The sequence below is a fragment of the Palaemon carinicauda genome, chromosome 4, assembly GCF_036898095.1.
Source record: "Palaemon carinicauda isolate YSFRI2023 chromosome 4, ASM3689809v2, whole genome shotgun sequence".
Classification (NCBI taxonomy): Eukaryota; Metazoa; Arthropoda; class Malacostraca; order Decapoda; family Palaemonidae; genus Palaemon; species Palaemon carinicauda.
The window spans coordinates 79,866,971-79,879,037 of record NC_090728.1 but is presented as its reverse complement, the minus strand read 5'-3'; the positions used below and the strand labels follow the sequence as shown (position 1 = coordinate 79,879,037).

The 12,067-nt window shown below is 41.5% G+C and overlaps 1 protein-coding gene across 1 annotated transcript in view; it reads left to right on the top strand.

Annotated features, from left to right (window-relative positions):
• LOC137640023 (VWFA and cache domain-containing protein 1) overlaps window positions 1–12,067 on the top strand; it is a 447,337-nt gene that overhangs the window by 137,007 nt on the left and 298,263 nt on the right. The window contains 1 exon segment of the mRNA XM_068372387.1: window positions 2,285–2,380. Within this exon segment, the coding sequence (XP_068228488.1) occupies window positions 2,285–2,380 (96 nt within the window).

The window sequence follows — 12,067 nt, the reverse complement described above, 5'->3', positions numbered from 1 at the left end:
AAAATATTTTAAGAAGAGTAACATTAAAATAAATATTTCCTATATAAACTATGAAAACTTTAACAAAACAAGAGGAAGAGAAATTAAATAGAATAGTGTGCCTGATTGTACCCTCAAGCAAGAGAACTCTAACCCAAGACAGTGGAAGACCATGGTACAGAGGCTATGGCACTACCCAAGACTAGAGAACAATGGTTTGATTTTGGAGTGTCCTTCTCCTAGAAGAGCTGCTTACCATAGCTAAAGAGTCTCTTCTACCCTTACTAAGAGGAAAGTAGCCACAGAACAAATACAGTGCAGTAGTTAACCCCTTGAGTGAAGAAGAATTGTTTAGTAACCTCAGTGTTGTCAGGTGTGTGAGGACAGAGGAGAATCTGTTAAGAATAGGCCAGACTATTCGGCGTATGTGTAGGCAAAGAGAAAGAACCGTAACCAAAGAGAAGGATCCAACGTAGTACTGTCTGGCCAGTCAAAGGACCCCATAACTCTCTGGCGGTAGTGTGTTTAGACGTTTTGCCTAAAGACGTTCATAAACTTTAGATTTATGGGAGTTAAAGCAATTGAGCGGCAATCAGCTGGACTAGAGTTACCACAAATACATTTACATAATGGAGTAACATTACTAGTTCTTCAACTAGTGTAAAAAGAACCTCTTCTTGCTAACTAGCAGAAAATAAGAGATGACTTTGGAGGTAAGGAATATACAGTCTTCACAAAAAAAGGAAAAATGCCATTTGGGTCTACACCTCCATAACCATCAAGGTCCATTAAGAGAGCGTTAATTTCACGAGACCAAAAAGCTAAACTAGTTAGTTTAGCATCAGGGAAACAGGAAGGAGGAAGATCAATTTTCTCATTTGGCTTACTGTCAAACACATCAGCCAAAAGGGTTGCCTTTTCCTTTGGACAGTGAGTGACAGAGCCATCAGGTTTAAGTAAAGGAGGAACTGTTACGTCTCTACCAAAGAGTCCAGATTTATGGGTAGCCATCTCTTATGATGTTCTTGGGTTTTACCAGAAAGGATTTGTTTTACAGTTAAACTGTATTCCTTTTCAATTGAAGCATAAATTCTCTTGAACAAAAACTCTTAGCTAAGTATAGTTATTCCAAGTCATACCTGATCTGTTACCCTTCCATAGATGATAGGCCTCCTGCTTCTCCAAATAAACATGTCTACAATCATTAGTGAACTATGGTTTGTCTTTCACTCGATACATAGGACGTGGGAAAGGTTATGCCTATCAATTATGCTGACCAGATTCCCATTCAAAAGTACAACAGGTTCAACACTATTATACAGTTATGACCAATTCAATTGTAATAAATTACACTCAAGGTAATTCAGTTGTAAATGCTGGGAATTTTTGTTGTAATGAGTCAACTGTTTTTAGTGTCTGAAAGATCAACACATTCCTCTGCCTCTGTCCGTTTCTTCTTTTAAATCCATCATTAATGGTTAGGAAGTTCAATCTTCCTAGATTTCATGGTATTGTAGCATACTTGTTTTGGTATTTGGTATCTGTGCTTTCTTTATTACAGCACACCTTATTATTAACTCTGGCTGTGCTTCTGCCCCATTTTGTCCCTCAACAATCCACTTGATTTATCAGATATTGGAAGAGACTGATATTCTTCGTGTTAATATTGGCATTTTATTGTTTATGGTTTTCATATTGCTAAATTAAGTTTTTTATCATAAACAGTTTCCATACAAACTCAAATATCATAGATGAGTTTCCCACCTGTGATCTCTCTATCCTTGCTGGTCATTGGCAATATTGCACTAACTGTAGCTGCACTACCTCTTCAATCTTCCTGACTTGAGAAATTTTGGTCTTTGGATATTATAACTTTTGGGTTTGAATGGAAAATATCTTCTGTTTTTTAAACTTAAATGGTAGGCATAAGATGTGCATTATTTGAAGTTACACTTTGAGTGTTTTATTGTACCTGTTGATTTTAGGGTATTGTCTTGATTGAGTTTATTAACTAGTTAACATGTTAAAAAACGAGTATTGTAGTTCAGCGGTAGTAACTCAGTTTTGATTGGTTTATTTTCATTTATTACTTACCAATTGCTGTTACTGGTAAGATTTGTTTCCTTGAAAATCATAAAGTTATTTGGAAAGGTTGTAGCTTACTAGATAATTTGTGTCAATGGTGTATATTTTACTATTGCAGTGTTGAGCTTGCTTACCTAGTACTGTAGGTCAATAGAAAAGAAATGTACATTGAACCTTGCCCCCCTCGTACTTTTTCATCCTTTATCTTTTTTCGTTTCAGTGTTCATTATGAATTTAAGGAGGTATCCAGGAATTAGATGGCAATACTTTATGGGTGAAAGTGGTTTGCATACTGAATATCCTGCCCACAGACCAGGTTTGTATGATTTGTTTATGTTGATGATCTTTGTACAGTATACAATACTTAATTTTCTTGAATATGTAGTATCCCTAAATTGTTTGTTACTTAATATTTGTGTACAATATTCCATAAAAGCGTGGTATGCATGATGGTAACATATCAAAATATTCTGAACCACTTAATCTTATCTCCACATTTCTCATAGGACAATATAAGTCAGGAGATGCAACCATTTTCTTTTCATTCACACAGTAATTAACTTGAGGACTTTTGTAGATTCTTCAGTATTTTTGCAAATCTTGTACAATCGTCATCAAAATTAATGCAACAGATTGCAAAATTCGTCTTACGTAGTTCGTAGAAACTCGTGGGCTTGCCAGATAGAATATGTTATTCCAATTATTGTCATCATCTTTATCGGATAATAAGTGTCCTAATCCTTGTATGCAAAACATATGTTTTATATAGTGAGTTGAATGAACTGTGTAAGAGTACTATTAGTGTCATTAATTACAGGGCACGATCACTAAACTCAGTTATACGTGACGTGTCCCTAGAATCATAATGTGACGTATTTTCCAGTACAGTAGTGTCCCAAATTATGCAAGAATTTGGTCGATCAATGACCCGCATTAATGGAAAATCCCATATTTCGAAACACAACTAACAGAAATAATTCCATTAGGGCCATGGCAACCAGCACCTTGCCTATTCAAATGTGTTTACTACCCATTTCAATACTTTCTATGTACGTATTATACTGTATTTTTTATATTGTTAAATTGTTATGTTAAATAAATCAAACATTTTAAGTATGTAACTTCCCTGATAGTTACATATATATAGCTTAATCTTGCCGATTCGTGGCACGCACGGCAGAAATTCAAATCTCACGGCAATCACCGACAGGTGAGCAGGTGGTCATACCTGTGCGCCCTCTAACTAGGTAACTGGAACCAATCCCAACATTCCTCAGAAATTCCCTGCCGTTGTTCGAGACAACACGTCGGAAATTCGCTACGTTGTGGGTTTGCTTTATCTACAAATTTGGTGAAGTACCCTTTGTTTGATTATTGTTGATGGCTTTCGCTGCTTTTTGGATTTTCCCTTTTGACTTTTCACTCGGTTAAGATAGACTTTGTTGGTTTTTGACCTGGACAGTTAGTTAACTATTTTCTAGTTTTCAAAATGGCTGACTCTGTGATTAGAAGGTGTGTTAAGGGATGCAAGACTCGGCTACCAAAGGCCTCGCTTGATCCTCACTCAATATGTAAGAGTTGCAGAGGGCATAAGTGTACTATTAATAACAGATGCAATGAATGTGAGTCTTTATCTGATAGAGAGTGGAAGGAGTCTGATCGCTATGTTGAGCGATTAGAGAAGGACAGGCTTAGGAGAGCTAGATCGTCTAGTGTTCTTTCTAATAGGTCTTCCGATAGTCATGTTCCTTCTAATTTGCATGAAACTAATATTCCTATTCCTAATCCTAAGGCTGGAGTACCAGACCCCACTACGGTGTCGATTTAAGTGAGCCTTCTTTGAAGGATGTTTTGGCTGCAATTTCGGCCTTGGGTGTACAAGTGCAATCCCTTACTTCGGAAAAGGAAGTGATGTGGGGGCAGTGCGTGGGTTACAACGCAAGTTTGAGGATAGTGATGGTGCAGTGGAGGGTGCGTCCGTTCGTGTCTGTCATACTCCTAGCCCTGGACCTCTTCCATGCTCCCCAACCCCTGGGAGAAGGAAAGTCGAAAGGCTAAGGGAGATGAAAGACGTTAAACAACGAACGGACGTCCCCTCGAGCGATCCTGTTGACGCATCCCAGGATGCTCCCCCTCGCCGCAGGAAAGGCGAGATGAGGAAGTGTTCGTCTTCGTCAGAGGACGCAAGACCTAGACGCGGTTGGCGTCAACCTCTTCTTTCGAGGCCTCTCAAGAGACATAGGTCCCCTGCTAAGTTCCTGCAACCATCGTGCAGTAATTGGAGCTCGCCGGAAATCTTCCTGTCGGAGGAAGACGACGTGTCCGCGCCTAAGCATTTTTGTAGGACACACAGTTCATTGGAGGAAGAAAACGTGCGCTTTACATCTGTTCACGCTTCTCCCCCTCCCCCGGATTGGGAGATGTCGCAAGGGACTTCTCCTCCTCTTGGCCAGAAGACCCCAGCAAAGTTTTCCGAAACTTTAGAAGCTCCCTTGCAGCGATCAAAGCGCAGTTCAGGAAGTGATAGGAATCGCAACGCTCCCTCGCAGCAGACTGGTCGCATGCAGGATGCGCCGCAAGCGACAGACCTTTCAGAGCTAAAGCGATCAATTACGTCCCTCTGTTTGATGCTTATAAGTCACAAACAGAGGAAGCTGGCAAGAAAGAACCTAAGGACATCAACAGACCTAGGAAAGGAACTAGATCGGACCAAGGCGCGATCAGCCAGTGAGAAACTTCAGCGCTCATCGACACTCCCTCGCAGCGATCAGGACTCGTTACGGGAGGCGGCAAGGTTCTTGACGCTCCCTCGCGGCATGCTGGACGCATGCTTGACGCATGCGATCAAGACGTTTCCCCACAGCATGCTGGACTCACAGTTGACGCTCCCTCGCGACATGCTGGACGCATGCGAGCAGGACGTTCCCTTGCAGCATGCTGGACGCATTGTTGATGCTTCCTCGCAGCATGCTAAACGCATGCTAGAAGCACGCAAGCATGACTCTCCCTCGCAACATGCGGGATGCTTGCAGGACGCATGCAAGCGTGACGCTTCCTCGCAACTTTCTGGACTCAGGCACGAAGTTCCAGCTGGACGATGAGAATAGATAAGACGAGGCGTGTATTTCTCCAACTCATTCTACTTCGGAGATCGCTATCCCTTTAGACGAAGTCTCAGAAGGGGAAACTCAGGAAATGCTTCATGCAGTTGATCTTAAGAGATTGCTGGCGATTCTAGCGGTGTTATCTCCGGAGGACTTTACGCAGGCTTTACCTCAAAGCCTGCCCTCGCAGTTTTTGAAGGGCAGACCCCTGAAACCTTCTTTGTTTAAGTAAACGGTTCTAGCCAGATCGGTCGAGAGCTTTTTCGACTCTAAATGAGTGGATTCTCAAGAGAAAGGATCTAGGAAAGACTACCTTTTCCTTTTCCCCTACAAGACTGGCCTCCAGATCCAGTGTGTGGTATGAGACTGGGGAGGTTCTCGGTTTGGGAGTTCCTGCCTCCTCCCAGGAGGACTTCTCCAGACTCGTTGACGCCTCACGTAGATCAGCCATGACCAAGTCTAAGGTGATGTGGACCACGTCGGAGATGGATCACTTGCTGAAGGGTATCTTCAGAACTATAGAGGTCTTCAGCCTGATGGACTGGACTCTCGGACCCCTCGCAGAGGTCACAGATGTAAAGAACGAGGCACAGATGCACCTGATTGCCAGTCTTGATCAGACCGTGAGCGATGGGACCGTCGAACTCTCCGCCCTTTTCACGGCAGGAGTTATTAAGAAGAGGTCTATGCTTTGTCCTCCCGGCTAGCTTTTTAGCCAGAAAGCAGAAGGAAGCTCCTCCCACTTGCTAGCTCTTTCGTGGGTGGGCCCTTTCGAGAGGGAATCAGGGAATTGCTGCTTGAGGACAACTTCGTAAATTCACAAAGCAGAAACCTAAAACAAGGAAATGAGCCCTACAACCTCCAGACACAAGTGGGAGCCAGGTTATCCCACTATTGGCAAGAGTGGAGCCAAAAGGGAGCGGACGACTGGACAGTCGATGTCTTGAAGGAGGGTTACAAGATCCCCTTCCTGAGAAGGCCTCCTCTTTCGTCAGAACCCTTAGTGTTGACAGCTACATACTTGGGGAGCAAGGCAGCAGTTCTTCAAGAGCAGGTCAACCAGATGCTGTCAAAAGCAGCCATAGAAATTGTAGAGGACCCCTCTTCGGAGGGTTTTTACAACAGACTTTTTCTAGTTCCAGAGAACTCGGGGGGGTTGGAGACCTGTTCTGGACGTAAGTCCTCTGAACAAGTTTGTAGGCAAAGTCAAGTTCGACATGGAGACATCTGCGTCAGTCCTAGCAGGCACCAGACAAGGAGACTGGATGGTATCGATAGATCTGCAAGACGCGTATTTCCACGTCCCAATTCACCCGAACTACAGAAAATTTCTGAGATTCGTTTATCAAGAAACTACTTATCAGTTCAAAGCACTTTGTTTTGGTCTGAGCACGGCTCCTTACGTTTTCACTTGAGTGGTTTCCATCGTGGCTCGCTGGCTACATCTGAAAGGGGTACGGATATCAATGTACAGTAGGGTCCCGAATTATGCGAGAATTTGGTCGATTAATGACCTCGTGTAAATGGAAAATCGCGAATTTCGAAACACACAACTAACAGAAATAATTCCATTGTGGCCATGGCAACCAGCAATTTGCCTATTCAAATGTGTTTACTACCCATTTCCAATACTTTCTTTGTACTATACTGTATTTCTTTATAATATCAAATTGTTCTTGTAAATAAATAAAACATTTGATATACTTTAAAGTTCTAATAACTTGAAAAATGGTTAAAATTACAACCAGGATAGGTGTAAACACCATATATTTCCCGTTATAACACAACCCAAAATACAGACAAATTTTAATGTTTGTCATATCTATTGTATAATACAACTGGTGAATAGCAAAACCATCACTCTATAGACTAGCTTGTTGTATGATTGAAAATCCAGAATTATCAAAATAAAGGCGATTTTATATCATGCGTTTCCTAAACACGCTAAAAAGCACAATAGAAAACGACAACCAATGTTTTGTTTACGTTTATCTCTGATCACAACGAAGAAACAGACGCATTTATACATCTGTGTTTTTGAATTGACAGCAATTTTACCAAGTATAGATTATATGTTGAATTTGTTATTACCAATGTTCTAATTATTTTTTATTAGAACTTTCAAATAAATGAAATCAATGCCATTTATGAAATGTTTTTCTTTATGATGCCGCCTGAAACGGAAACCTTCCATTTGTTTATGCTCCATCTTCGATCATAATAAACAAACGAATGTATTTAACACACATGATCTAAGTCATAACTAATGATATTACAAACATTTAGTAAACATTATGTTATTACAAATATTTTACTTACCGTATCCATATAAATTCCTAAATTCGTAGCAAAGCTGGAAATTTTTTTTTCCTTATGCGTTTAATCCACAATAGCAAACTGCCGCTAATGACAGAGTGATAACTTACGATAATTCTAAACTGTTACGAAAGATAATTGTCCTTTCCATATCCAAAATACTTTTCCTAACTTCAGTTATAAGTCAACTTGTACCTACCTCAATTATGGATCCATATGCAAAAAAGGTAAAATAAGAAAGTACTAGGCCTATTTTTAAAGTCACCGAACAATTAGGTTACCGCTATAACGTTCGATGTGAGAGAGAGAGAGAGAGAGAGAGAGAGAGAGAGAGAGAGAGAGAGAGAGAGAGAGAGAGAGAGAGAGAGAGAGAGAGAGGGATGGTTTTAAAGTACTAAACAATAAATATGATAGGTTATAACACATTGGTGTTTATGTAATATTAACTGTATAGATGGTTTGAATAAGTTAAGAAATGGTGTAAACAATTCTTTGTTATTGTATTCGCGCGGAAGCTAGACATCAGCTGATGTGATCACAGCCAAAAGTAAAACAAAAATAAGTTAGCAATACTCGATTTTTAAAACACACCCGAAATTTAACAACATAAGTACATGTTTTTATTATAGCGCAATTGACATTTAAAGAGTAAAGATTTTCTGGAATAGAATGGTGTTTCCTAAAAAATAGTGGTTTGCGGACGAAATCAAAAACCGTATTTTAAGCTATGATTGAAATGGATGTATACACGGTATAATTTTTTCGTTTTGTATTTAATTGACACTTCAAGAAAACCGATCTTGGTTTCTTCATCTATTTGTAAGTATTGTATAACGAGAGAGAGAGAGAGAGAGAGAGGAGAGAGAAGAGAGAGAGAGAGAGAGAGAGAGAGAGAGAGAGAGATATTATGACGCAGAAGGTTACAGACCTAGAACAGGGGAGGATGAAGGTGGGGGGAGTGATGAGATAGGCTGGGTGGACTCGCAGGGGAGACGGTAGGAGACGGGGGAAGGGGGGATTTGGTTGCCAGTGGCTAAAAATAGATTCTGAAAGACGGTAAAGGGAAAAACGAATCCCATCGAATAAACAGAACAAGGAAAGGGAATAAGATCCAGAGGAATAATAGATATAATGGAATGAAAATGACTAGATGGTGTTAGTTGTGATAAGAATAATTTAGATATTTGAAATAAGAGTGTCTGAGGAGGTATAGAAGGAATTCGTGATAAATATAGAGGAATATCAAAGGATACAGTTAGTTTGCATTAAAGGGTTTGTTATCGTTTATCGGCAGTGAATAGCCTAAACTTCGGTAACGAGTCGTCAATATTTTGTCATATTTTAAACAGTATACATTTGATTTGCAAACATTGGTTTTGTAGAGTAGACGGTAAAATAAAATCTAGAGAGAGAGAGAGAGAGAGAGAGAGAGAGGAGAGAGAGAGAGAGAGAGAGAGAGAGAGAGAGAGAGAGAGAGAGAGAGAGAGAGGGGGGGGGGATTTCTGCCATCAAATCTTTCTCTCTCTCTCTCTCTCTCTCTCTCTCTCTCTCTCTCTAGATTTTATTTTACCGTCTACTCTACAAAACCAATGTTTGCAAATCAAATGTATACTGTTTAAAATATGACAAAATATTGACGACTCGTTACCGAAGTTTAGGCTATTCACTGCCGATAAACGAACCCAGTCTACTCGTAAAAACCTTGAACGCCCAGAGGGAAAAATAAGGCTTTTAAATATACTGTACTAAACAAAAATAATGCTTTAATATACCATCATTAACACTACCATTACAATTATCGTAAGGTTGGAGAAAGATAAAGATTGCCGAGAACGTAACCACATTTCTGTTTACATTTTGTCAGCTGGACTCGCACAGTTAACAGTTGATTTCATTGTTGATGTGGAATTTTATCCTTAAATAGGCTATTCATTATGAAATTATGTTAATGAAATGTAATGTTGATATTGTTTTGTAACATTTATTATAAATCACCGTATTTAGGGCTACCAATATACTTAAAAAGACAATAGATTTGATACATTTTGTAGTGCTTGACTCGCGAAATTTGAACAGCCTCGCAGATACAGAAAATTTATTTTTGAAAAATGGCGATCGCGGAAAAGGGGAATCGTGTAATTCGAACACGCTTAATTCGGGACCCTACTGTACCTGGACGACTGGCTAATCAGAGCCAGGTCGCAAGAAAAGTGTCTGGAGGATCTACAAGTTACAATGTCTTTGATGCAACAGCTAGGTCTGGTTGTAATTCTGGCCAAATCACAATTGATACCCTCACAAAACATCATCTACCTGGGGATGAGGATTCAATCAGTGGTTTCTTGGGCTTTTCCAGCCCCAAAATGCATTCTAGAATGCCTAAGAAAGGTGGAGCACTTCCTAGACAGAAGGACCTGCTCGGTGAGAGAATGGATGAGTCTGCTGGGTACCCTCTCCTCGATCGAACAATTTGTATCCCTAGGAAGACTTCATCTACGGCCTCTACAATTCCTTCTGTCAAAATATTGGACAAGAGACCAAGGCCTAGAGATGTGGATTCCGATTCCTCTGGGGATCAGGAATCAGTTGAGTTGGAGGGACGATACCAACAAACTCCTAGAAGGCCTCGAACTTCAACAGAAGAACCCCGACCTAGTGTTGTATTCAGACGCATCAGACATGGGGTGGGGTGCAACACTGGGGAGGGGGGAGATCTCGGGTCTTTGGAAGTGTTTCAGAAGGAATGGCATATAAACATCAAGGAGCTAGTGGCCATTCATCTAGCTCTAATGCACTTCCAGGAGGTAGTCCAGGGCAAGTTAGTTCAGGTCAACGCAGACAACACCACAGCGTTGGCCTACATCAGGAAACAGGGAGGCACTCATTCAGATTCCCCTTACGAGGCAGCGAAAGATCTCCTACTGTGGGCGAAAGCGAGGAATATAACCCTGATATCACGCTTCATACAGGGGGAAAAGAACGTCAGGGCGGATCTTCTCAGCAGAGGAAGACAAGTTCTCACAACAGAGTGGACCCTGCATCACGAGGTGTGCACCAGCCTTTGGATGCTGTGGGGAGAACCCTCAATAGACCTTTTCGCTACCCAGAAGACAAAGAGGTTACCAGTTTATTGCTCTCTAGTCCCAGACCAGGAAGCAGTGGCAGTGGACGCCTTTCTCATGGAATGGGAAGGAGTAGACGTGTACGCTTTTCCACCGTTCAAGATCGTGGACAGTCTTGACAAAGTTCAGGGAGTCGAACAACACCCGCATGACCCTGATAGCTCCATTTTGCCCCATGAGACCTTGGATTGCAGAAGTGATGGAGTGGCTGGTAGATACCCCCAGAGTGTTACCAGCGTTACCAAGTCGGAACGATCTACTCAGACAGCCACACATGAGAGGTACCATCAAAATCTCCCCGCTCTCAATCTAACTGCCTTTTGACTATCGAAAAGCTGGCAAGAGCGAAGGGCTTTTCGAGGGAGGCCGCAAGAGTTATCGCGAGAGCTAGGAGGACGTCCAGAATTAAGGTATACCAATCTAAGTGGGACGTGTTTAGAGAATGGTGCAGGATTAGAAAATATTCCTCTTCCAGTACCTCTCTAACCCAAATAGCAGATTTTCTGTTGCATTTGCGAACGAAAGAAAAGGTGGCTGTATCAACCGTCAAGGGATACCGCAGCATGCTATCCTCCGTCTTCCGTCACAGACAGATTGACGTGTCAGAAAACAAGGATCTCTCGGACCTCATTAGATCTTGTGAGACCGCTAAGAGAAAGGACAACCCAACCCCCTCTTGGAACCTGGATATAGTCTTGGCATTTTTTACCTTGAGCAGGTTTGAACCTCTCGACAAGGCTTCTTGGAAGGATCTTACTAAAAAGACTCTATTCCTGGTTGCGTTGGCTACAGCCAAGAGAGTAGGAGAGTTGCAAGCCATCAGGAAGAAGGTGGGCTTCAATGGAGAAAAGGCAATTTACTCCCTTCAGCTAGGTTTTCTCGCCAAGAACGAGAATCCTTCGCGACCTTGGCCCAGATCCTTTACCATCCCAGGGCTATCTCACTTAGTAGGACAGGAAAAGGAGAGGCCTTTATCCAATGAGAGCTCTAAAGTTTTATCTTCAGGCGACCAAAAACCTGAGAGGACAAGCAGATAACATCTGGTGCTCGGTTAAAAAACCCTCTTTACCTTTATCAAAGAATGCTCTGGCATTTTTTATTAAGGATTTGATAAGGGAAGCTCACCAGAACTGTGAGGAGAGAAACTTTCCCATCCTTAAGGTAAAACCACATGAGGTAAGAGCTGTGGCGACTTCTATGGTGTATAGACACAATAAGTCAATGAAGTCAATTTTGGAGGCGACTTTCTGGCGAAGTAAATCAATCTTCGCAGACTGCTACCTTACAGAAGTACAGATCCAATATGAAGATTGTTGCTCCCTGGGTCCGTATATTGCCTCTGGCGTCGTAGTTGGAGAAGGTACTACTGCCTCTACCCTATAACCTTTTTATTATATACCCTTGCCTTTTTCCTGAACTTGGTATCACAGGTTGTCTGTGAAGGTTGTTGCAGCCTTTCAC